We start from the raw sequence: 27,256 nt of genomic DNA on the forward strand, positions 1-27,256 counted from the left end.
ACAAAACTTAGTATGAGAAAGATCTCTCAGTCTTTAAATTTCGCGATACTTGGATTCAGAGACAAGTAGGTAACCATTAGATTATACAAGACGACCTGCTAAGGAGACCTTTTCCCAAAATTGTCTTTGTTCAAAGTAGATTTCAACTATACTCTCCGAGATCTGAAGTTTAGTCTCTGATGTGAAAAGTCAGCATTCAGAGGAATTGTGCTGAATTCGGCCATCTTCCTATACGGAAACTCATGGAGAGAACTAGCTATGGGTTATAATGTTGTTGTTTTCTAATGCCAGGCGTTTGACAATAAAGTCATTTGACCTCTTGCACTCCAATATTTTTCAAAGATATTATCATGGCCAACCACTGAAGCACAGATTTTGAGGTGTTCCGAATCAATTTCTTGGTTTGAGTTGCACAATGGGCAGTTAGGGGACTGATATATTCCAATTCTATGCAAGTGTTTGGCCAAACAATCATAGCCTGTTGCCAATCTAAATGCAGCTACAGACGATTTTCGTGGTAAATTGGGAAGTAACTGTGGATTTTGACGCAGAGAGTTCCATTTTTTCTCTTGAGATTGTGTTATCAAATTTTGTTTGTTGAAGTCTAAGTATGTAGATTTAATAAATCTTTTCACACAGTAATACGTAGATTTAGTAACAGGTCTGTAAGTAGCAGATGGGTTATAATGTGAAATTAAACTATTCGAACATGAAGTATTGAATTCATAAGAACAAAAATTTCAACTTTTTTACAAATGTTTGTATAAAAAATGATTACGATTTTCAAAGCAGAAACAAATCTAACACAGTGTGCCTACCGGTACTTTACATTTGGTTATTTTTTTCATAACTTCAGTCGAGTTTGTTGCTTATGTACAAATGTTGCTCTGATATATCTTGAGAAATTTTTACTGGACCACACGTAATGCTACAAAATAACAATGTATTACACGAATGCTATAATAATTACTGATCTTTACAAAACTAACATATTTTTAATGTTCAGAAAAAAAGTGATGATAATTCATTCTAATTAATTTTCTCTAAAGAAGAAATTACTCCTCTTTCTCCCACAGAACCACATCATGAATTTATCACTGTAAAAGCACGCTGGAAAGCATTCCAAATGTTTAATAATCACGACAGATATACTATCACACTGCATTAACCTATTCATGCAAGACACTGTGAAAAAGTCCTACAATTAGACAAAAGACTTTTTAAGCATTTACATACCTTCGTCATTGAAATCATTGAGGGGCAGGGATTCTGTTTTGTTGGTATTGAGGAGAGCAGTCACACACTCTATGTTTGCGTGTAACACTGCTAAATGTAGTGCTGTATTTCCATTCCCATCTTTCATGGATGCTTGGGCACCAAAGGAGAGCAGTATTCGAGTAATCTCTGCATTACCACTTATAACTGCCAGATGAAGTGGTGTCTATAGAAAGATAACATTTGTCAATATATTTATTTCTTGATTTATTAATTACCTATCAGTTTAATTACGAATTCTCTTCTTTCCGTGTAATAATCAGGCAGTGCATTTTTGTTCTCACATATACAGCAGATCGAGTAGTTTCTTCTGGTACATCTATTACATCACGTGGATGCATAAGCAAGTAGCATTGCAAGCAGATATACATTGGGTCATTAAATAATAATAATGTAATGTATTATGAATATGCCCCTGTAACATCATGTGACGTAGAAAGAACATTCTCTTAGTTTAAATACATTTTATGTGATGTTCGTGAAAGATTTACATTTCATAACCTCAGAATGTATGTTTTCGTTCACTGCAATAGGATAGGTACATGACGTAGGAAGAACATTTTCTTAGCTTAAACAAATTTTTACTGGCAGTTATACTAAAAGATATGAATTTCATAATCTCAGAATACCGGTACATATTTTTGTTCACTGTAACAGAGTTGATTTCGTTCAATTAATTTATTATATATATTATATTTACAGTTAAAGTGTATGATGTTTACTATTATGTTCCCTAATATATTTATTGTATATACTGGTTTCAGTATTATCATTGCTCTAATTATATTTTCTGTAATATGTAGCACTAATATTTTGTACAGAGCTAGTTTCGCAATGTTAGTGCGTTTATATGGTTAAAAGCAGCTGGACAGATCATTTAAATTTAGTAGCAATCCCACTTAAAGTTGTCATGCTCCATTATTATTATTATTATTATTATTATTATTATTATTATTATTATGTACCGAACTAGGTTATATATACCTTTCATAGCATCCTGATGTAAGCATTTAGGGTCAGAGTTTGAACCCTAAAACTCCAGAATATACTAACCGATAACTCTCCTAACTTGTTTGGGAACAAAAAAGCGCTGCCTGGTAATAATATATCTTTAAGTGTTTTTTACTAATAATACAATTGAATTGGTCATTGTTAAAAGGCACTGAGTCAATTTTTGACGAAATGGACATCTTGATTAATTTTTTTAAAAGAGTTTCTCTGGATTTAATAACAGAGAATGAAACAAACCAATTATACTTTCTAGCTTAGTTTTATCATGGTGAGTGATACGTAAACATAACTTCAATATTATTAAGTTAGCAGAACAGTTTTCTTTATCACAATACTGAAAGAAATGACTTAGTGTCTTTTAACAACGACCAATTCAATTCCCCTTGATATCAAAGATGGAATATAATGCAAATACGTATATAATTAATTACTCGAAATGATTTAAGTATTTTAACTATAGAATGAAAAAAATTCGACGCTGCTGTACCAAGAGTGAGTACTATTTTTTTTTATTATTTAATAAAATGTTACATTCATTTTGTTGCGTGAAAGTTTTAGTATCTCTCATCATCATCATCATCATCATCATCATCATCATCATCATCATCATCATCATCACCATCACCACCATAGCTATTATATAATTTTTTTTAAAAGAGTTCTGCAATTACATATTTAGCTCTCTGTCTTAATTTAGTATCATCTTGTTTTATTATTATTTTGTTAAATTGTATTGTGTATTATTATTGTATTGTGTATTGGTTATAATTTTATTGTGTATTGTTAATATTGTATATACCACTGCCACAGGGTGCTTGCCCACTTGCAGTGTAAATAAATACATACATACATCTTTGGCCTACGTTACATTGAAACTTTCAAGTATTCTTTCTCCATGTACTGCTATCACAAATAAGACAATAATGTGTCCCATGAAAGCAACTACAATCGTTCAGTTTCTACATTTATAAGTTAATGCCTGGTATAATAATTAGTGATTTTATACAATTCAATTATGCGCTATTTTGCTGAATAATAATAATAATAATAATAATAATAATAATAATAATAATAATAATAATAATAATAACAATAACAACAACAATGTTTACTTCCCAAGAAAATATGGGAAGTTTTATGGTGATGAGAACACTTCGATTTATATTTTTTTTCTTCAAATTACTGAAGAAAAAATATTGCTAACTCGATAAAATATATACCATTATTACTATAACCACTTTCTTCACTTGATGAGAATTTTCAATATGCTGTACAAATGGAGGAAATGTAACTCAGGACATAATGTCACTGGGTACTTTGAATTTGTCAGACTCATAGAAAGATTTATATTTTATCTATTTTACATCTTGATTACACAACTTTTTAACACTATAACACTTAGTATAAAATATATACAGAGTATATATATATATATATGTATATGTATGTATATATATATATATATATATATATATATATATATATAAAACTACTTCACGTATTAACTTGGACTAAGTTTAAAAATACCTTAGTTGACTAGTTTCGGCTTGGGAGCCATCTTCAGAACCGTACAATCTATTTGTATAATATTTTGGAAATTTTCGCCAAATGAAGAAAGTGGTTACCATAATAGTGTTTATATATTTTCATAGAATTAACGATTTTTTTCTCTCATTATATTCTAAACAAAAAAGGGTGAGAGTAAATTTTGAGAAGAATAATTTGAACTTGATAGTAACGACAGTACACATTTCTGTGTAAAAAAAATAGGGCGTAAAATGGATGGAGAAGCTGACAGAAGCTACTCTTTAGTGGAATCAAGTAAGTTAAGATAAGTGACAAAAAAGTACCGGTAAGTACTTGTACAAACATTAAACAAACACGAACATTTTAAACATACCTCTTTATCACAATTGTAGACATCCAATTTAGCATGGCGACCACAAAGCACAGCACACTGTCGCTTCACAAGAGTTAAATTTTCATTAATCACAGCTTTATGTAAGGGGCTGCAACAAAGAAATGTTTATATTGTAAATGTCTGCCATTACACATACAAGTTAAACATGTCTCTTACTAATCAACTTCTGTACCTAGTTATATATTTAATTACAATGACATCAGCCGAAGAATATCGGTGACTACAGGAATCCTGAATTACAGAAAACTATTTACAAAGTAAGTAATTTTTTTTTTACCATACCATCAAATAATTCAAATTTCATACATAAAGTATTGACCATATGTTTATTGAAACATTTACTTGTATTTGTTACAAATTTAATTCTAATTATAAACAGTTAAAGTTGTTCAGCATCAGTGAGGCAGGGAGTACAGTAATGTTGGTATTAGATTTTGATAAAACTTTCAGACAATACACTCAACTGTTGACTTGCTAAAAGTGATGTAAGCCAGAGTTGATCTCTGAGGATACCATAAAGCAAAAGGTTGTAAATTTAATTTATAAACAGCAAAATTCTCTTCTGCTTGTGTGAGTTCCATCACTAACCCTGCAATGCTGCCAAATTTAATCCCTTGTTTCCTCCTTCCCCCTACAATTCAAGGTGCCCTCAATCTTCTGCCAGTGTTTTATCGAAAAACGTGATCTCACAGGAGATACCCATGCTATAATAAGAATTATTTCCTTTGTTTTATGTCACCTTTCAAAGAAAACTATTTTACATCTTGATTACAGAACTTTTAATACAATATCACTTTGGAATATGTATTATATATCTTTCTCGTGTTAAATTCTATCGTACCTGCTTAATATGTTTTGGTCTTTATTGATAGAATTTAACACGAGAAAGACATATTATACATATTCCGAGAACTATTTGCTCATTGTTCGTTTATATTAAAAATAATCCTAAAGAAAGGCATAAGTCAAAAACTGCAGTAAATCTCCTTATACTATTTTTAAAAATCACCATCATTTTATGTTATTTTATAAGGATATTATTGTAAAGTACATTTTTACCACCACTGCCACGACAATGATCACCACCACATTACCATCACTGCCATTGCCACTGCCACCACCACTACCACAATTATTATTATGTATGAATTTGTATACTCAGCAAATAAATTTGAAACTTGGTCATAGCTAGTTTGAGTTGGGGCTGTAACATAGGCAATTTTACCAATCCAAAATAATGGGGAGTAGACTCGTTAACCTTGCTGCAGATGATTACATAATTTTAAATGGATATATTTGTAATAAAAAAAAAGCTACATAGAACAATCAATACCACTCTTTGTTAGGTCATCTGATATTCAAGATATTATAAATTATAAGTTGTTGGCAATATGTAACACTTAACATTCTCATAATTTAATAAAGTTATTTTTACAGTGTAACTTCTTTTTTATGTGACACAAATATCGGAAGCAAGCAATGTCAAAGCTCTGGCAAACTGGAGAAGTACTTTATATGATTTTTTTTCTCATAGTTTTAAAATGCAATCTTAGGACTTTCACGAAAATAAATATTTTATGAACTGATAAGGAATATTTATCTATCTGATCTCGGTTTTGTTAAACTGAGACCAGTCAAAGTTGAATGCTGATGAGAGGTCAACATTGGCAAATCTTGCAAAGAGAGTATGTATGATCTGTTTGTGATTAGAGTTTAAAGTGCCTTCTTCAACTGTGATTTGAAAGTATGGTTGCATCTTTCAATAACTTAATATTTAAAGTAAACTTACATGCTGAATATATACTACATACATACATTACATACATACAATGAAGAATCAGTAAGTTACAAACTAAAGTAGCAACCTACTTTTTTTTAATGAGATGCCTAAAGCTATCATTGCTAAATGGCAGGATCATCGATGTGTGAACAAGCAAAACAAAGAAGTAGCAAAGTGGCGGCACCTCTGCACTAATGTACCATTTGTAATTTGATCTCAGCACTACACTTTGTCTAGGGCTGGTAATGATGTACCACTTGCGAATGTCTGGGCTAGCATTTTGTCCCCTTCTTCCTGTCTGCTCAGATCAGGTCGCCAACCTGTTGCACATTTTCCTCCATGACAATCTCCATTGGCCAACTGACTCAGTGTTTAATACTTGTCCGCCCTTCAGAGAACTTCTGCATCCAATTGTTGACAGCTTGACATGAAAGGCAATAATTACTGCCCGTGTATTTCTTTATGAATATCCCTTGTTGGCAGACCTTTTGCCCATAAAAATCATACAACAGAACACTGCTCAACAATGATACATGGTACAAAAGTGCTGCCATCTAGCAACTGCTGCTTCTTTGTTTTTTTATGTGCACAACACTGATCATCTCGACACCCGGCCTGAGTAGCGCAGTCAGTATAGCACTGGCCTTCTGTGCTCAAGGTTGTGCGTTCGATCCTGGCCCAGGTCGATGACATTTGGTCGTTAAATAAACCATAATTTTATTTTATTTTCAACCCTTGGATAATACTGCCATTTATTGGTGATAGTTTCAGATGCCCAATTAAAAAATGTATGATGATGATGATGATGATGACAAACCAATAGCAGCAATCTCGTCTCATTAACATCCCTTTACAAATGGGGGGGGGGGGAAGAAGTATTAGCCTATGGTATTATAAAAGTTAAAAGAGTCTGACTGCAATTTTTGGCATTTGTTGTTCCTTGAAGTTAACTAAAGTGAAATAGTGCAAATGAACAATGCACAAATGAAATATATTATTAAAGGATTATTATTTCAAATGGTCAAGATACATAATTTTCATTAGAGTGTAGATATTTAGTGCACGATAATATTTTCGAGAAATAAGCAAAAGCAAAAGAATATTGAAAAAGGCAAGAGATTAAATTTTCAAAATAGTGCTATGGAAACGCAAATAAAAGAATAAAGTTAATAATTTATAACATAAACTTGTTTTACAAGCTCACCAAACATCAAAGATTAACTCAGACTGGCACCACTTTTCTTATCACCACATTGGTATCAGACGATTGTAAACATTTTCACGTTATTAAAAAAATCAGAATCACTTTGTCTATCCTTAGAGTTAAAGAAGTGAAAACTAAAAATATTAAATTTAATAAACATAAGGCAATGTTATTCTAATGTAGCACTTTGAATAACTGGCAAACATTCTATGTTATGAAGAAACAACGGGATTAGAACACTTACATGTTTCCATTTTCATCTGCAACATTGCAGGATACCCAGTCTTTATATGCTTGAAGTCTAAGATCGCTGTTTATCTTCATTGCTGCTTCTTTTGTGTTTAAACTTTTTGGAGAGTTCAAGATGCTGTGGTCAGGGATGTAGACCATTGGAGGGGCAGGAGGTGGTGGTAACTTGTTTTCATGGTTACCAATTTCCATTATCTTACCACCTTCTATCATATTACTATGTTGTGCTTGAAACTTACTAGTTTGCACTGCTATATTATGTTGAACTATAATATCGAACACAGAACTTGAGTCCTTATCAGCACTACAACATTTTGCATACCGCACAGGTTTCGGACGCTGATTATTTACCTCTGATGGTCTTTTCATCGAAATGTTCATATTTCCAAATAATCTAATATTACGTAACGTGTCCGCTTTCGAATTTTCAACAGAATTTAAAGAAAGTACATTAAGATTTTTTTGCTGAGAAGTATTCTGAAAATCTACACTTCCAATGTCAATACCAGAATCAACTGACATAGTATCTGAAACAAGTGATTGCGTCTGCATATCCGGAGGAAGTGCAGCAGCACCCCCAGGATCTCCCTGTGTCGTTAGCATGTCGTCTAACCTCGCTTTCTTTCTCTCTGGTGCATCTGACACAGACGTCACTTTACTGTCCATTGTTGCATCACTATACTTCGATGCACGTCCATTTGTCAATAAAACGGGTACCCCATGTCCTCCAACTTTACTTCCACTCGTAGCTACCAGAATTCTTGGAAGTGTATCCGAGTTCAACGCGAATCCTGATGGTTTCTGGATTACAGCACTGTTTTCTCCTGTTATAGGTTTTACTTTTGAGCTCACCATTTTATTCTGTTCCACTGAAACAAAAAAGCAAACAAACTAAATACAAGAGTCATACTAAATGTCAGAGGCATTAATATCACGATCAAAGACATAAGTCCAAAAGAATACACTCTTTATGTATGTTTCGCCACGAAATCATTTCATATTTGCCAGTCATCTTTCCAGGAGTTTAAAACTGACCTTGCAGTAGGACTCTATACAGGTATCACACAACAATAATTAATTTGTCAGACATCTTGATTGGACTCTAAATAGTGAACTTGCATTTGAGTCTTAACGAAATCAAAAGATGGCAATTCGACAGTGCAAGATCCAGATTATGGTGGAGCAGAAGCTGGCATCTATTCTCTGTACGTACAGTATGAGACCTTGCATTGTAATAACATACAATTTTTCCTACCTGAATGTTGTGTGGGGGGATTGTGAGTGGAGAGAAGTTGCTTTTTGACCTTCTTCACTTAAGATAAATCGAAAAACTGCATGACAAATATTTACAAGGGGAGGAGAAGGAATTTCTCTTCAAAACAATGCAAGACCTCACATTGCACATTGCTATGTAGAGAGAGAAGGGTTGCCATGGGTTCCAATTTTGTTGAAACTACAATTTGTCGATATCATGCAATAGTATTAACAACAACGTAACTTTAGTCGATTCCAGTCAAGTCTGTGGATTAAAAAAAACAGTCTGGTAAAGGTCATGATACATTTGTGATAATTTCCATCATCATTGACTGGAATCATCTTGAGGTACATCAACTGCTATGTTATACCACATAAGTTTTCTTAGAAGTACTTCGCCACTATGGAGTTAGTCTCTCTCCAACCACTGTTGTTGTCCTGTTTGGCAGTTAACATTATGGCGTTTTGACAATGCGTCAAAAGAAACCATAACAATGCCTAAATAACTTATTACGTTTACAGTAGTAAGCGTTTCTGTTTTCAGATGGTGTTAGTATTTTACTAATTATAGTTCCTAAGCTTCTTAGACTTGTTAAATAAAACGTTGGGACAATTTAGGAAACTGAAATTTTAACTTTAATGACTCGTGTGTTCCTACATTTCAAAAGGCAAAGATGGGAAACCATATCACAGCAAATACATTTGCTGTTCGAACCAACTGCCCATGAAGTTTGAACTTGTACCCTCCAACCAGTACATGATTTTGTCAATCAGTTATTAATGATTCTGAATCAACTGTTCGAGATTATCAAGCGTTTGTGAAAATGGAGACTGCAAGATAGTCTTTGGCGAGATCTCGTCAAGGACTATCTTGCAATCTCCATTTTCACAGGATATATTGCCTGACATTCGCCTTACAATCGGGGAAAACCTTGGAAACAATTCAACGAGGTAATCAGGCCAAGTGGGATTAAAGTGCATTCTGTCTGCCACTGTAGAACATCAGATGACAGGTTACTACTTCGAAACCAATGATATCCAACATGTTAGGAGTTACTGCACCAGAATTCTCCTAAGGAGGATATTCTTTAAATACTCCTGGAAAGATAGCAAAATTTGTCGTTCTGGATGGTTATTTCGTGGTAAGTACAGAAAGACAAAACTTTCTCTCGTAACTCATAATGAGTATGTGGATATATTTCTTTGATTGTGACATTAATATGCTCATGGCTTTAAATGTGTACCTTGTAAACAAATTTCACATACTTCACATGATACATTTTTAAAGAATAATGAAGGAAAACAAAAAAACAACAAAACAAAAAATCTGACGTCTGTGGAAGAGTGTTACAAGAAAATACAGTACTGTGCTCAAAACGAACTACCTGAAGATGAAACAAAAGAAATGGAGAAAAATGAGATAGTACTAGATAGACAATGACTAGGGGCCACCATACTCGTAAAAACTTATCTCACCATCTTTTCTTATCATCAATCTCAAAGATCTCATCTTTCCTTACCATCAATCTCAAAGGATTCCAAACATTTAAATATACCGAGGTCTGTTTGGTGAGAAAAATCTCGGCAGAGTGTGATTAAAAATATTAAAATTCTTAGCATGTTTCCTTCGAAAGGGAAGTAAAATGAAAGATTTTGTGTTGTAGATTAACAGAAAAAAAATTTCCAGACAATATTACCCACTAGATGTTTATCACTCTACCCAGTTCGCTTTACAAACAGATTTCTCTCCCAGGTCGATATTTACAGAACATTTCTTACCATAAAGGCCCCTAACAGTCAAAGGAGGAAATAAATAACCTTTAAAATGAGACTCAGAAAGCCTCAAAGGCAGCAGTGTTAAAGGAACCTAAAAGGAAGATCACAATTACAAATAATTTAGAGAACAAGAACTCTTTTAAAAACCAAACGTTTAGGAGGTTTCTGAAAATTAATCTTTTAATTGAGCATTAGTTAACTTCAGTTTTGTTGTCCTCGGTCGTAATACATGGTATTGAGAGTAGCCTACTGCAGTCTTTCCCAACAATAGACGAAAATGAAATTTAGACTGATAGATTCATTCATAGTATTCTGCACAAAGGCAGGTCTTTCACTGCAAATCCAGCATTCTCCAGTCTTTCCTATTTTCTGCCTTCCTCTTTCTTCTGCTCCGAACTCTTCACCATTCTTTCCAGTGCATCCTTCAGTAGGCAATTTCTTCTCAGCCAATTCCTTTTCTCTTCCTGATCAGTTTCAGCATTATTCTTTCTTCACTCACTCTTTCCAAAATGGCTTCGTTTCTTATTCTGTCTTCTCCACAGCCACATATCAAGTGCTTCTAATCGCTTTCCTTCACTTCGTCGTAATGTCCAGATTTCTGTCCCATAAAATGCTACATTCCACACAAAGCACTTCATTAGCCTCTTAAATGTCCGCAGAAGATGCTCCTTTTTCTAATAAAAGCTTCCTTTGTCATTGCTATTCTCCTCTAACTTCCTGGGAGCAGCTCGTTACTACTTATGGTACACCCCAAGTATAAGGGTGAAATATTCTGAAACATTCCTCTTATCTTTCTGGCCTGTGAAAACAGTTCTCCTATACAGCTTGCCTTATATTCAGTATAGAGTGAAATATTCTGAAACACTCATACTGTGGGGAACTTACGAGGAAGTCTCTGCGAGGTGTATTTTAATTAGGCGTGGTGTGGGGAAGTAATGATGAATAGAGCACCGCTCTTTCTAGAACTGATCAGAGACAAGTTGTTATGAGTCGTACGACACTAAACAGATGACATCACTGTCACCACATGGTGTTTAATTATACTGTGACTAAAAATATCAACTAGTTTGAGACTAACACTGTGTCGGTGTGTTGTGTAAGTTGAAACTGTTAGTTTATATTAAAGTTGATCGGATGTTTTCACATTGGTTAGATGTTGTAATGTAGTTAGTAGTGTGTCACTATGTCGTTTTCTTCGAGCAAGAGTGGCGTTACGCTGGATGACATTACTCCACATTCCTACCAGGGCTGATCTCGTGAGCACCCCACAGTATCTTTCTGGCCTGTGGAAAGTTTTTTTTTACACAGCTTGCCTTATATTCAGTATAGGGTGAAATATTATGAAACACCATTCGTATCAATATAACGGGAAAGATTTGTTCTATGTTATGTCTGTTTGCGGATATAATGTTACACCCATATAGGATTTAAAACTTATTCAATCTCAAATCTCAACTTCACTATCAGCCCATTGAAAGAGCAGCCTAAATGTGATGCTACACACGTACTGTCATTCCTCATACTATGGTCCTGGAACACAACTGTGGTCCACGATACACCATCCAATGAACACTGTAGAACATAGACTGTTCATAGATAGCTGCAGTGACTTGACTTCAAACTACAGTACAGCAAAAATATAAATAAACGAGGTACTACATTATGGAGTGTAAAATTTGAATGGTTGTATCGTGGACCATAGTTGTGTTTCAGGACCATAATTATGGGAAATGACTGTACTCTGCTCAATGCGGTTCTATGTTACGATAAGTTGGGTTTCCCTGTGGTGGTAATCATTTCCTTATAATTATAACTGAGGAAAGCGGGGCATTACCTCATGAATGAGGATAAGAGTGACGTTTTCCTTCAATGAAGTGTCGACTTGTGATAAGACATGTTACGTCACAAAAAAGTCCTGCTTTATCTTGTATTATAAGTGAAAAAAAAAAACAACAAATGAAATCCTTTTAGAATATAAATATACAAGGGCAGCGAGCTAACAGATGGTTACGACGAGAGAAAGAAGGAAAACAAATTATAGGTCAGAATCATTCAAAAGTACAAAACTAACGTTGTCCTCGATGGCCCTGCGGTGCTATGATGGCCGTTGAGTCCAAGATTCGCGGGTTCAAACCAGACCGCGTACGATGAATTTTGAAGGGTGATAAAATCCTTAGCATGACTTCGTCTATGAGGAAAGTAAAGCTGGGAGACTCGTGTCGTATATTTACGGCACATAAAAGAGTTCTGTCTCTAAAAAAGGCTCTAGGAGAAATTTCTCGTCCACGGTGAGTTACGATGCTGCATAATCTTTGAAGTTTAAAGCGTTGTTAAATAAAATACCACTATCCAAAAGTAATCGAAGGTGAATCCTATACAAGAAAACACACAGCGACTAACATATTCGATAAACAATATTTCATCTATCAGCCTGAATGATACAAATGACAATCACAAAATATTATGATCCACATAACACTACTTAAGATAAAAATGAATCAAAAGAAGTCATTAAGAGAATAATTTAAGATATAATCATGCGTTATATCGGAGTTGTGTGATTCACTTCTCTATGTCTATATATTTATAGTGATGGTAACACAGGTAATGTAGGATTATTGCACGGACAGTTTTCGACTTGCTAATTTTAAATTTACAAATTAGATCATTCGGTGATGAGGGACTATGTCTAAATAGGTACGCGCGAAGACATCCTTGCAAAAGGGGTCAGGACATTGTTTCACTGCGGAGTACGTCGTCCCGCTGAACGGACGAGTCGAAAATAGAGAGAAGCCAGTCGCTAAATACTTCTCTTCATATTCAATTCATTGTATAGCCTGATACCGAGATGTTAGTGTCATGAAGGGGGCGGATTTTAGCGTATCTGCGTGTTTTATTCCTTAGTTGCAAATCACATGATATTATTAAATAAATGCACTCCAAGTTATTTGTAACCAAAGGTCAAGATTTTATAGTGAATATACTGTATATATACTGTAACACTTGACCTTTCTCTCTAAAACTAGGTATATTTCCACTAATCTAAAAATATAGGCCTATTTGCAGCTATGTACTTGTAAGAGTTTCATTGTCAAAACAAAATAAATGGTTTAATGAACTTGTAAACATGTATATGGTTAAGTACGCTTTGTTCCTTGTGGCAGCTAACGAATGGTGAGAAGATTTCTAAATTAAATAATCATATTTAAGAGGTTAATACACATTTCAGTTTTTAGTGCATACAAAAGCACATTTCGTTATTTTTTTTAGCAATCTGGTGTTTAAACGAAGATTAAGAATATGGAAAGTCAGAAATATGGAATACATAAGAAACACAGACATTGAATATTTTATTTTTGGCAATCTGACATCATACAGAAGTGCACTGTTGTCGGCGAATCATTGTGACAATTCCACGATTTCATTTTATTATGGTGACATGTCAAAGAAACTTCGACAGTGTGTTAAGAGTGCATTGTATTTTAGAACAGTTTAGCTGCACGAAAGTTATTAATTTTGAATTAGTTAGCCGTGGGTTGAAGGACACGAAATTTAACAACTGATGGTGTTTCAATATTCTTATTGTTATTTTAAAATCATCAATAATAGAAATTGTTTAAAATAATATATATTTTTATTTTAACAGTGCATATTTTGTTATTTTTAGTGGATATATCCTGGTTTTTAAATGCATACATGCATGTATATTTTGCCATTTTTAGTGCATATGAATCCTTCCTTAATGAGTCATGATCATGTAGAATTTTACTGAAAATAGTGGTACAATGGCTTCTTAAAGATTTTCTTTCTTCCGTAAGACCAGAATAAAGGTAGTAGGTACTTTAAATACATAAATAGCTGTAGATCAACTTAAATCTATCGACGATTATATGTTTACTGAAAAGTTTTCAGTGTCAAGCATTGTGCTACAGTCTCCACAGGCTAGGAATCAATCCTCTTCACGGACTGCGGAAGAACATTGTCCCGTATGAGTTGCTTTTCTACTCGAGAGCGTACTAAATAGCTATATAAGTAGCTCTAGATATTGTTTGGGCTACTTGCATTTTTGGTTCAAAGTTTTAATCCTCGTGTATCTGGACATTACTAAAGAGTATTCATCACTGTATAATTGTATATAAAACCAGCCACCTTATTTTGCAGAACAAATACGCCTATTTAATCACGATGTACTGTATGTCCTCAGTACCGAGCCGTACAACAATATTGTCCATCGGCAGCACCATATCCCTCAGTCACCGGGAGTCGAATTCGCGACTGTTCTATCAGTTTTTTATAGTTCTTATATACCTATCCCTGTAGGGAGGGGGAAATTCTATAGACACATACACTAGACATCCACACATGTGTGGACCTCCATTAGCCTGGGGTCAGCAGACCGTAGGGGCCTCCACATAGACACACAGGGCAATACATTAACAAGAGACATCCATCCACGCGGGATTCGATTGAAAGCGTCAATTAGAAAAAGAACAGTCCATGAAATCCCATAAGGGCAAGGGCCTCCTCCTGTAACGCCAGTTACAGAGCTAGCTCGATTACTCTCAATTGGAGAGCCAATCCAATTAAGACTGTTAAATAACTAACGACTTAATATCACATAACTGTAATTAGTCTATGATTATGTGATTACTTCCTACGATATTCTCATACAATTCTCTTACCAAAAATTAAAACTATGATTCTCTGTTCGACTCTTTCGTAATTTATGTTAACCATTCAAAACAAAGAAAATTAATAAAGAGGTAGACCTATAATATAAAATATTCTGATTTCGAATTACATTTCAGACTATTCTATGAGAGATTTTCTAAGGAAAGAAAAATTATGGTTTATTTAACGACGCTCGCAACTGCAGAGGTTATATCAGCGTCGCCGGTGTGCCGGAATTTTTGTCCCGCAGGAGTTCTTTTACATGCCAGTAAATCTACTGACATGAGCCTGTCGCATTTAAACATAAGTTACTTAAATGCCATCGATCTTGCCCGGGATCGAACCCGCAATCTCGAGTATAGAAGGCCAACGCTATACCAACTGCGCTACCGAGGGCGACTTTTCTAAGGATGTGCTGTCTTCGCAGACAGATGCGTAACTCCGCTTTCTAATTCTGTCATGTCATCGCTGTTTTTTCACCGACGCAACGGTGAGTTGCATCAGAATTTGAAATGTTTCGAACTACAGACATGATAATGCCACGACACGATCTGAGATTACTATCCTATGCATATTCATGCGAAAACGGCATAAAGATCAGCAACTTCAATATTGAAATTTACTCAAAAGCTTATAAACAACTTCAATATATTACTAACATAGTACGGAAAGCTGATTTGTCGGTTGGTTGCAAAAGCTTCTACATTTTGTTGGTTATATTTTGGTGGCCTTCGATTTTCTTTTCTTATAAAAAAATTGTTTTATTTAACGACGCTCGCAACTGCCGAGGTTATATCAGCGTCGCCTGTGTGCTGGAATTTTGTTCCGCAGTTCTTTTAGATGCCAGTCGCATTTAAGCACACTTAAATGCCATCGATCTGGACCGAGATGGAACCCGCAACCTCGAGCACAGAAGGCCAGCGCTATACCGACTGCACTACTCAGGCCGACTTCTTTTCTTATCTAATGGCGGGTGCTTGACACACAACATTCACACAAGTATTTCCATTCGTGGGCGACAGCCGAAGCCGAAGTTCTTTCAGTCGCCGTAGAAGTTTGTAGTTGATGCACCACAAAAGGTGTACCACTACGAACTACACAGCACTGCATTATGATAAAAAAAAAAAAAAAAAACAAAAAAAAAATTCTCTCTCTCTCTCTCTCTCTCTTACCATAATGGAAATAGGCAATTGGTCTTCCCTTTAAAATTATACTAAATAAAATAAATAAGTACATAAATACATCAATCTAAGATGGCTTCGTCCACCATAAATCTCACACGATCTGCCCAGGATCGAACTCGGACTTTTTAAGGTGATGCGATACTGAAATTTCTAAAACCCACGATTTTTGAGTTTGCTAGTTGAAATTTTTACTGAATATCAATATCATAATCACACATTGTAAATTTCAATCTTTTCTCATAAACATTAAAAAAAAATTAAGTTTATTTTTTTTTCTTTTTCTTTTTTTTTTTAACTTACTTAGTGAAAATCCTATTTCTAAAAAAGTTATTACTACTTTTCAAATCTAATTTCTTCTTTTGCATATTGTGCAATGAGGTATTAGTAATGCCCTACTCTAATTTGTGTGTGTGTGTATGTATATATATATATATATATATATATATATAATTTCTTCATTGTTCAAACATTAATAAAAAAAAATACTGTTTTACGTATAATTTTCTGGTAATAAAATTATGCTGAATACAGCTAATCAAATGCTCCCTTTCATAACAGAGATATGAATGAATAAATAGGCTATGCGAAGTTTCATTATTCTAGCTTTAACCACAGAGAAATAAAATGAATATTTGTCGTTGAAAACGTAGAAAATTTCCTTCTTGAGATAAATGAATTTAAAGTTTTTGTTACACTCATGCTCTAACACAACTTCTATCAAATAATATAAAAGTATAGCTATAATTAAGATAATGAGATAAAATTTTTACGATAATACTACTCACGAAATCGTACATTTTTTGTGTGCAAAAAAATGATGAAATTGGTCAAAATTCGACTATTTTCAGTAGCGCATCGCCTAAAGAAGTAATCAGTAACTTAGAGTAAACAATTATTGTAAATGGCTCCATCCACAGCCAAAGATGCTCCACCGAATTCCTTTTCACTGATTGAAGACGGAGGTTAACTCAAACCTTTAAATAGTTATCTTTTTTTTTTTCTACGTATATTTGCACGAATAAAAATAATTCAAATAAAAACAATTCCGAATGACACGTTAGCATTAACTGATCTACAACCTTAATACGGATGTTGCTGCGAACAAAATATTACACTCACTCAGGTTACGACGACGGGGTTTAAATTATACTGTAAAATATGTTTCTTACAAGCGAAATAACACCGAAATCTTACAGCAAAAACAAAGTTTATAACAAAGTGAATTCAAATCTTAAACATTATCGCACGTACCTGCTGCTCTTGCTGCTGATGCTACGTCCGTGACTCGAATGTCCTGGTTTGAACTGCGCAACGCTCCTGGCACTACGAAGGGAAATCCCCTACGCTGTGGTACAACAGCGAGATTTGACTTCAAGGCTAGCTAGCCACTACTGTATACGACCAATGGCCTGTTTTTAACCTTCGCTCCTAATTTCACCAACGAATGGGCAGACACTTAAACATAAATGATGGTTTCTCTTTCGGCTGGCCCTCTGTGCTGTACTCATAACAGTTTATAGTTAATTATAGTAAAAGCATGTTAAATATTGGTACCGATTTAGACTACGATTGTTTCATATTTTCGTGCTATTTAGACGTGAAATAAATATCAAATAAATAAAAATAAACAAATAACTAAATATAACAATAATAGATCCTCTGATTGAGATTCTGGCTGATATGTACCTCTATTATCAGGCAGTACATCTCACTTGACGATGTGTCAGAGGAAGAACAATTGTTTGTATGCATCTGAAGTCTGATTAGTGTAATATGTAGCTAATCGGCGATGTATGCAATGGAGGGGGAAAGGAACTGTCCACCCTACCCCATTATCTCCTGGCCTAGATGCCTCATAAGTGGTGCTTTTTAGTATCACTTGTGAGGTTCAGACCTGTCTTCGGACAGTTAGCTAAACAACAACATTAAAACAGTGAGAAGATTGGGTTGGAAGCGTTCTGAAACAAATTGTGCTTTCAAAATTCGTAAGTGGATGATGTGAACGTAGGTTAATTTTGGGTCGGCACTACCGCACCGAAGCTTCCCATTGACGCTATTTTTACTATTGTTAGCGCATTTCGAACTAGCGGATCAAGGTCAAGCAATGAACTGCATTTAACACGAGTGCTTACCCAATTCCTGGACCATTCTCCTCAACTAAAGTCAGCTGGGACAGCCGGGATTACCAGTACTTCAGTTCACAGTTCGTGCAAGGTTTGTATGTTTGTACGTGATCTTGATCCGCCAGTTCGAAATGCGTTAAGTAGGCTTATCTAAAGATTCGTTGACACACTGACAATCATTTTATCCTGTCCGGCAGGCATTAAAAAAAAAAATTTGAAATGTCCGACATTTCGCATTTCAACTACAATTAATACGAATATTGAATAATGTGCGATATTATGCTTAGAATATCTAAATAAATGGTGAAAACCTACGAAAGAATTTAACTGCTTTCAATGGTTGAAGCTAGAGCACATAAAAACATAAAATATGATTGATGACCTATTGACATGCATTGAATTCCTACACCAAAAATGTCACTATTAATGTTTCTAAGCTATTTTATCAATTTTATTCTGCAATGTACAAAGAATGTCAATCAAGTTAATTTGGACAAAGATTTAAGTTTAGATAAACAATGGTGCAAATTCTTCAATTCCAATAGTTCTGCGAGCACTGAAACTTTCTCAGAACTCTTAAAAATATGTCAATTCTATTTATTTATCCCAAGTCACAATGGAAGTGCTGAGAGAGTATTTTTCCTAATATCTGCTCAATGGACAAAAGAACGAAATCGCATGCTAACGGAGGCAGTCAAAGATATCATAGTGAAATATAATTTCAAGGACATGTCCTGTGATCAGTTCCATAATTATTTGTTACAAGATATAAGTTGGTCCCTTCAGATTCTTGTGCACAAAGTGGGCTCCGTCGATACGTAGGGTACAGATCTAATACTGATCCAGCAACTAGTGAGAAAACTGATTAAGGTGAGCCATTGCTTTCATCTTTAATTTTGTTCATACAAATTTTTAAAAAGTCCTCCTTTTTTCAGCAATGTCCTCTTATTTCAGATTCCATGTCCTCCTATAGAATTTCTCCTCATGGTAACCCTAGGCAGGGCCCTATCGTCTCGTTTATTAGATTCTGAGAGGCGTGATTAAGAAAACACACGTTTTGATATAGGCCTAGTCCCATACATCGGCTGAAGTCAACGCACCGAATGAATCTTGAGAGATGGCGCATCACTTCATCACAGCACACTACTCAGTCGCAGAAGAGATCAGATGGTATATATGGCACACTGACGTAAAGCTGACTTCGTTCTGAATGTGACCTTCCAAAGCGGACAAAGTAGGCGGACCTATACAACGCTAAGCACACTAAACGAATCTCATGTGAAGAGAACGATCATAATTCAGAATAAAAATGGCGCACAAACAAGAAACTAGAAATAAAATGGGAAAAAATTAAAAATGAGGGGCAAATAAAGAGGAAAATGTAGTAGTAGTAGTAGTAGTAGTAGTAGTGGTAATATATTGCAGATTGAGAGAGGTGGAATACGATGGTAGAGACTGGATTAATCTTGCTCAGGATAGGGATCGATAGCGGTATTATGTGAGGGCGGCAATGAACCTCCGGGTTCTCTAAAAGCCGGTAAGTAACTGCAGATTGAGCGGAACTGTGATGCCAGTTCTATACAGATTCGCGTTAAATACTTCGTACCACCTATATATGAGTTTTGAATTGTATTAAAAATGTTACAATCAACATTCTCTACCAAGAACACTCATACATAAGTTTTGAATTCTATGCAAACATTTGTTATTGTTACTTTTTTCCTTCAATTTTTTGTTTCTTATCGTTGGTTTTTAATCCTATGTTTAGTATATGCTGTCCTATGGAGCAGCCCCTAAATGTTAAGGGTAAGTAAATTGCTAAGATACGTAACAAATTTATTGCAAAAATTGACTCACTTCACAATGTATTGCAGTTGCTGTTGTAAGGTAAGTGAGTAGGCCTATATGTATATAACAGTTACTTTCAGCCTAATTTTCTAATTAACCATGCACTTAATTATAAAACGCATAATAGTTTTTTTTTATTTTGATGTATTCTATTGCCCTCTTCATTCTGCTAAGTCAGGCATGTCAATTGATGTCCATAGGAGCAAGCGCGCGCTTTAGAGCCCAGGAGAGCCTGAGCGCTTTACAGCGGAAAGGAAAGAGATAGACGAAAGAGGTGGTATATGCCGCTTGGTCGAGCTATATTCAGGGATGGCCAGCACTGATTCAATAGATAAAGGGAAGAGAACTTATTAAAACTGTATCCATGTTAATTTTTAGATTTGCCTGAGAAGTATAAGCGCATTATAAGAATGTAAGTTTTAATTTTAATGCTCATTTTTCACAAATTTGATTTTTTTATTCAAAAGAAATATTTTCTTAACTTTTCGTATAGAAAAGTAAAATTTTCAGGTATAGGCCTATTTATTTAGTAGTCTTACAGAATGTTTTCGTAAATCTAATATACCGTATATACGTATTACTGAAGATAGTGTATTGAAAATTTTGAAAATATTCGCATGGAAATTGTCTGTACGGAAATGAATTAACAAAGCAACTACTGTTACATCATAAGCAAAAGATACGTGCCCATGTGTTGTAAAAATGTCAGCTCTATAGCTTTAGCAGATTTCCAGAAAATAATTTAATATTCTGATGATAGGAAGTTGCTTACAAATATCACCTTAAAAGTATAATGCGATAAGAGTTTTGTTATGTAATATTAGTTACACTTAAAACAGATACAGTACCTAGGTACCTTTGCTGTGTACTGTAATATTGTTTTGATTAGTTTATTGATTATTTTTGTAAGGCTAAAGATACCATCAATATAAATTCCAACTTATGTCATACTCAATCTCTTTCTTTGGAATATCACTTTCTTTATGAATGATGTGTTTCATCCACTTAATACAGTATAATATTATACTACTATGGAATTTAAGTGAATATTCCTTCTTAACTCTCTATTATGTTATTAAGATTTAAAACACAAGTGCAATATTAAGAAATTAGTGTTAGTACTTTTGTTTTACAGACAATATAGATAATATTAAACAGAAAGAAGCCATATAAAAATAACGACATAAAATTTCACGTTCCGTTTGAAGTTTGTGCATCACTGTTTTTTTAATCCAACAAGTTGCTTATTCATATACACAACCCTTCCTCTTTCCATACTTAGTGCTTGCTGCCCGCGCACGACGTCAAGGTCAGAAAAATGCGCATGCTTTGACATCACTGTGCTAAGTTATTATCACTTCCACCCTTTATTGACCTAAGAGGAAAGAAGAAAAAGAGAGGGGAAAGAGAAAACCAATGACGTCAACAAGACATGCCACAGTGCTCAATCTATATAACAAATTAGCAGAATACTTCATTACGCAGCAGAATTTTAAGGCTACAGACAGAAGGTATTCCGAGTTAATGAAAACGTGATAGGCCTATGCATAGGTGGAATGCTGTAATGAAAATGGTTCAAGGAAACAATTCTTTCAGGAAACCACGATCACTTAGGATTTACATATCAATAAATCGCAGCATAAGGAGTCGTCACTAACAGTAAAGTTGTGTAGCGAGGTTCGCGGGGTGCTGACACTGCACATTTTTGTAGGGGGCCAGCCATCCCTTCTCGTAACTCACGCATATTGAGCGGGCCGACACGTGTACAATCCGTCTTCCTCACAAACCGACTGTTCACTGCCCCCTATTTCCTTCTCTTTGTACGCTTCACAGTACTATACTGTATAGTTCGTGTTTTTAAGCCATACCAAAACCAATGTCAAGCAGTTGACACATATGGTTTAGGTGTATTACGCTTTTGAAAATAATCTGCTCATATTACAAAAATATTCTTATTTATAGCTAATTTCTTCCAACAATCATGAAAAGATATCTACATATAAACTAATACATTAATGAGCATTCAAACAGAAGTGAACGTTGCTTCCTGCATTGCAGTTATTTTTTATAATGCCAAAAGGCAAGATCGACCACATAAAACGGTTAATTGCACACTGTAACAGCTTTTAATATCACTTTTTATTTACGAAAATTAGTACCTATTTAAAGTTGACAGGAATATTGAAAATTATTAGTGGTTTGTAGGCCTAATGAGTAATGACTAATGAGATCCTCATGATAGGAAAGTAACAGCTGACTGTTTAAGAAGGGAATTTCTACGACTGTCGTTGGGAGGTTATAATATAACATTGTAATGTGGACGTTCACCCAGTGACAGTCGTTACAATCACTGCAAATAATCCTTTTACGCCGAGACACCAATTCCAAGCCCGCAAAGCCGATCAGTGCAAATAGCTTAATAGACTATAACTTCGTCAAGACTTCACAGTTATCGGTAAGGCCGTAAGCATACTTCTTTGGGAATTCTGTCTTGAATAAGACTGTTTCGGTCTGTCTGTCTCGGACTGACTCGAACATAATTTCGCGACAACGTATTGAATGTACATACGTAGTTTTCTCATGCATTGTTATTCTCAATTGCGACGTAATTGCAACCGACGACGAAATCCTATGCATAAAGAAGAAAATCACAAACTGAAGTAGTTCGATTCATCCTCTGAACCAAAAAATTGACTACTTGGTTTTATACTGTAAATGCATTAATCTCTTTCGCAACTTCTTCCCACAGTTTATATAGCCTATTGGCAGGGTGCGAATTAAGATTTCTGATGAAGGGGGTATAGAATCCTAGATAGAGAATACTATATAGAAAAATTATTATTATTATTATTATTATTATTATTATTATTATTATTATTATTATTATTATTACTACTACTACTACTACTACGGCTCAACACTTGGTCGCACTGAGTTGCTTGTCTTGTATCTTGATCATAATAATAAGATGTATAATTCCTAAGTTATTGATTGTTGTCAGTTTGCCGGTGATAAATAATGAAATAACTTCTTTACTTACTTTATACTTTATAAAGTATACTCGTATTAAAACAATCATATTTTGTGAGGGGAATAGAAGTTATCCCTGGTAGGGATGTTAATATGAATTTATGAGAGAAGGATAACTTTCCAACGGGGGGAAATCCCCCATCCCCCCCCCCCCCCGTTAATTCGAACCCTACCTATTGAGACTAGGTCTTTCTTATGCTGTATTTTTTTTCAATACGCAGGGTGAACCGTAAGTAATGTCAATCTCAGGGGATGATAATAATAATAATAATAATAATAATAATAATATATTATGCATAACATCACTCGTAGTCTTTTTTAATGTCTTATATAATAATAATAATAATAATAATAATAATAATAATAATAATGCAGTTTAGGGGTACAAAGATAAAAGGAATGTATTTTGGAGATGCGCTAGCAGAATGACTGAACAGGTACCACTGGTTTAGAAAGTATCGGTGGTGTCTCATGTCATGACAGGCATGACACATTCTGAATTTAACAAAGATGCAGGTCGATTTCCTCTAAGCAACTAAGCATACTTTTCTACAGCGTCATTGCTTCTTCCTTTCCTACTACCCAATCACCTTTCCTAGACCCAACCCAGCACAGGACTACAACCACAAAAGCATGCTTGCTATTTTTTTCTTTCTTCGCAAGTGCCTTGCGATCTCCCCCCCCCCCCCCCCACGTATTGTAATACTGTGCGTTCCGTCTTCCTGTATGTTCACTGATATTGGCTTTCTGTTGCCTTTTAATTTTCTTACACATTTCTGGATCATTCTTTTTTTTTTTTGAAGGTGCATTTCATCTACCAAATACGTTCAGAAATATCCTTTGGCACACTTTGAACGAACACATTTCCCAATGTTTACGAACTGTAAGCACAGGCCGTTCTATTGTGTACATCTTCATCATGCAACATTTAAGCTAACACTAAATTAAATATAAACAAGTAAAGGTCGCAGGGAAAGTCCAAACCGGCAGGCCCTGAGAAGTCTGTTTTACAAGGTTCAAGTGTTATGTATATACAGTATATGTAATAATTTCATTACATACTTATGGCTTTTAAGGAACCCGAAAGTTCATTGCCCCTCACATAAGCCCGCCATCTGTCCCTATCCTGAGCAAGATTAATCCAGTCTCTACAATCATATCCTACCTCTCTCAAATACATTTTAATATTATCCTCCCATCTACGTCTCGGCCTCCCCAAAGGTCTTTTTCCCTCCGGCCTCCCAACTAACACACTATATGCATTTCTGGATTCGCCCATGCGTGGTACATGTCCTGCCCTTCTCAAACGGCTAGATTTAATGTTCCTAATTATATCAGGTGAAGAATACAATGCTTGCAGTTCTGCGTTGTATAGCTTCCTCCATTCTTCTGTAACTTCATCCCTCTTAGCTCCAAATATTTTCCTAAGAACCTTATTCTCAAACACCCTTAACCTCTGTTCCTCTCTCAAAGTGAGAGTCTAAGTTTCACAACCATACAGAACAACCGGTAATATAACTGTTTTATAAATTCTAACTTTCAGATTTTTCGACAGCAGACTGGATGATAAAAGTTTCTCAACCGAATAATAACAGGCGTTTCCCATATTTATTTTGAGTTTAATTTCCTCCCGAGTGTCATTTATATTTGTTACTGTTGCTCCAAGATATTTGAACTTTTCCACCTTGTCAAAGGATAAATTTCCAATTTTTATATTTCCATTTCGTACTATGTTCTGGTCACGAGACATAATCATATACTTTGTCTTTTCGGGATCATCATACACATTTCTTTCAATCCAGTCTACACTCTACAGTAAATAAATACGAGTATTTCGCCTCCACCAAAATTATAATAAAAGTTCATTTAAATAAAGACGAATATTTTTTCTGGGCCAAAAGGGTAGGAGGAGAGGACTGTGACAAGGTTAGATTGGATTAGTTGAGGGAATAGTTAAGTGACAGGCGGCGAGTTTTCCCTTCATGAACAATGCTACCTTTCAAATGTTTGCAACATTACTTTTATGACTTTCGCTAGCTATAACTCGAATAGAATGCGTCTCACCCAGATCACATATTATATAACAGATTGCTCATCCCTATGTTAAAATCGGTAGCACTTTGAAGAGAACCGCCAGGATCGCAACCCGTCCGCCGTAAACGAACACGAGATGGCAGTACAGTCGCTAATGCAATTCAAATGGGAGTTATGAAATGACGTCTTATGTAACAACTAGATGACAGCATAGTAAACCTGACAAAAAGTTGTTACCGTCAAAGCCTATAAGGCCGAGCAATCTGGGTATATATTATCTAGGGTCTTACGCAGCCAGCATAACACTTTTAATGGATGCTCGTCCTAGTTTGCTTGTAATTTTTCTATAGAAAAAACTGCGGTATTTAAGGAAGGTAGATGGGTCACACGTTCGTTGAGGAAAAATCTCTCTCAAGACAATCCAGGTAGCATCTTAAATGCATTGTAGTTCAGACATTAGGTTCCTTGATTGTAGTGTATGAAAAATGTAATGGAACTAATTTATTTTATGGATTTAATAATATTTATTAAATTAAATCAATACCATAATCTTAAGGGATGACATGTTTTCTATTCTAATACATGATTTCTTAAAAATTATAACATGAAAAAATATATATGTGGCTATGCTTTATATCGTCTGTTTACAAGCAAAGCACAGTAAGTCAACATTATACTTCTGAGAAAAAGGACCTTTTCTTCTGATAAAACCGAATCCTCAAAATATTATTCATAGTAAGTTATTTCTGTTTAAGCATATTTAATTTTCTAATTTTAAGTTTATACACATTCTTTACGTCATTATACACTTCTTTTTCTCAGAAGTATCATTTTTTACTTAATGTGTTTTGCTTGTAAACCGACAATATTTGGAACGAACTATTATCGTAACATTGGTTCAAATGATTCGATCATCACTGTCTCAATAACTGTCGCAATTTTGTGGAACAATTATTTAATAACGATAATATAATTGAATCTCAATTGAATAATATAATATTGGCATCATGCCAATGAATTAGCTTCATGAAAGTCCTTCCGAAATGATTACCTAGATCAAACGCGTGAGTCTGTCACTATAGTGTAGAGGAATGTATTATGCAGTGCAAATATTTTTCCTACGTCACAAGACGTTACCGGTAGACACTCATACATTACATAAACAGAAGAGTAGTTGACAAATTTACATAAATATCAAGTAGTAAAATGATTAGGCCTACAATTTTCTTTCCAGTAACTACTGCCGTAAAACAGATTACGTTTTATTAATAAACCTCAACTTTAAGGTGAATAAATATCAGATGTATTTTAATTAGATTTTAGTATACAAATCAAGTTATTTTTTTCCTCATTCTTATTCTACTCTGTATTTAAATTTGTAAATCATATGTCAGTATACTGAGGCTTAAGAGTCTAGCTCCGTTGGGAGGCAGTTTGTAATAAAAATTAATAAATAATAAATATTATATTTTCCGTAGAATTAGGCAAATATGCATGTGAAATATATTTTCCCACTAAAATATGCTTTTACAAACACAATAAAATACATATAAAATCATCCACCGTTGGCATAGTTTTCAAAGATAGGCCTACTACTTTCATACGTTCCAGAGGTCTATGCGACACGTATTTTGAAAATAAGTACGCTTGATACTGCTAATAGTGTTAATTTCTATAATATGGATATTGTAATTGATCGCACCTCACCTATAAAATATATAAAATGTAAGCCAGTTATTTATCAGGAACTAAAGAAGGTGTCGCTAAATATCTTTTTCAGGCATCGAAGGATCTGCATCATACATTATATAATCACACGGAGGTTACATAAACTACAGAGGTGATGTATTACATTTTCACACAAACGTGATGTAACCATTTTTTTTACCTGTAAAC

The 27,256-nt window shown here is 34.6% G+C and overlaps 1 protein-coding gene across 3 annotated transcripts in view; it reads right to left on the reverse strand.

Annotated features, from left to right (window-relative positions):
* LOC138701664 (uncharacterized) overlaps positions 1-27,256 on the reverse strand; it is a 148,666-nt gene that overhangs the window by 18,184 nt on the left and 103,226 nt on the right. For all 3 annotated transcript variants that reach the window (XM_069828797.1, XM_069828796.1, XM_069828798.1), the window contains exons 3-5: positions 7,436-8,309; positions 4,187-4,295; positions 1,237-1,441 (exon numbers count right to left, since the gene is read on the reverse strand). In XM_069828797.1, the coding sequence (XP_069684898.1) occupies positions 1,237-1,441; positions 4,187-4,295; positions 7,436-8,309 (1,188 nt within the window). The remainder of the gene's footprint in view (positions 1-1,236; positions 1,442-4,186; positions 4,296-7,435; positions 8,310-27,256) is intronic.

The sequence above is a fragment of the Periplaneta americana genome, chromosome 6 (assembly GCF_040183065.1).
Source record: "Periplaneta americana isolate PAMFEO1 chromosome 6, P.americana_PAMFEO1_priV1, whole genome shotgun sequence".
NCBI lineage: Eukaryota > Metazoa > Arthropoda > Insecta > Blattodea > Blattidae > Periplaneta > Periplaneta americana.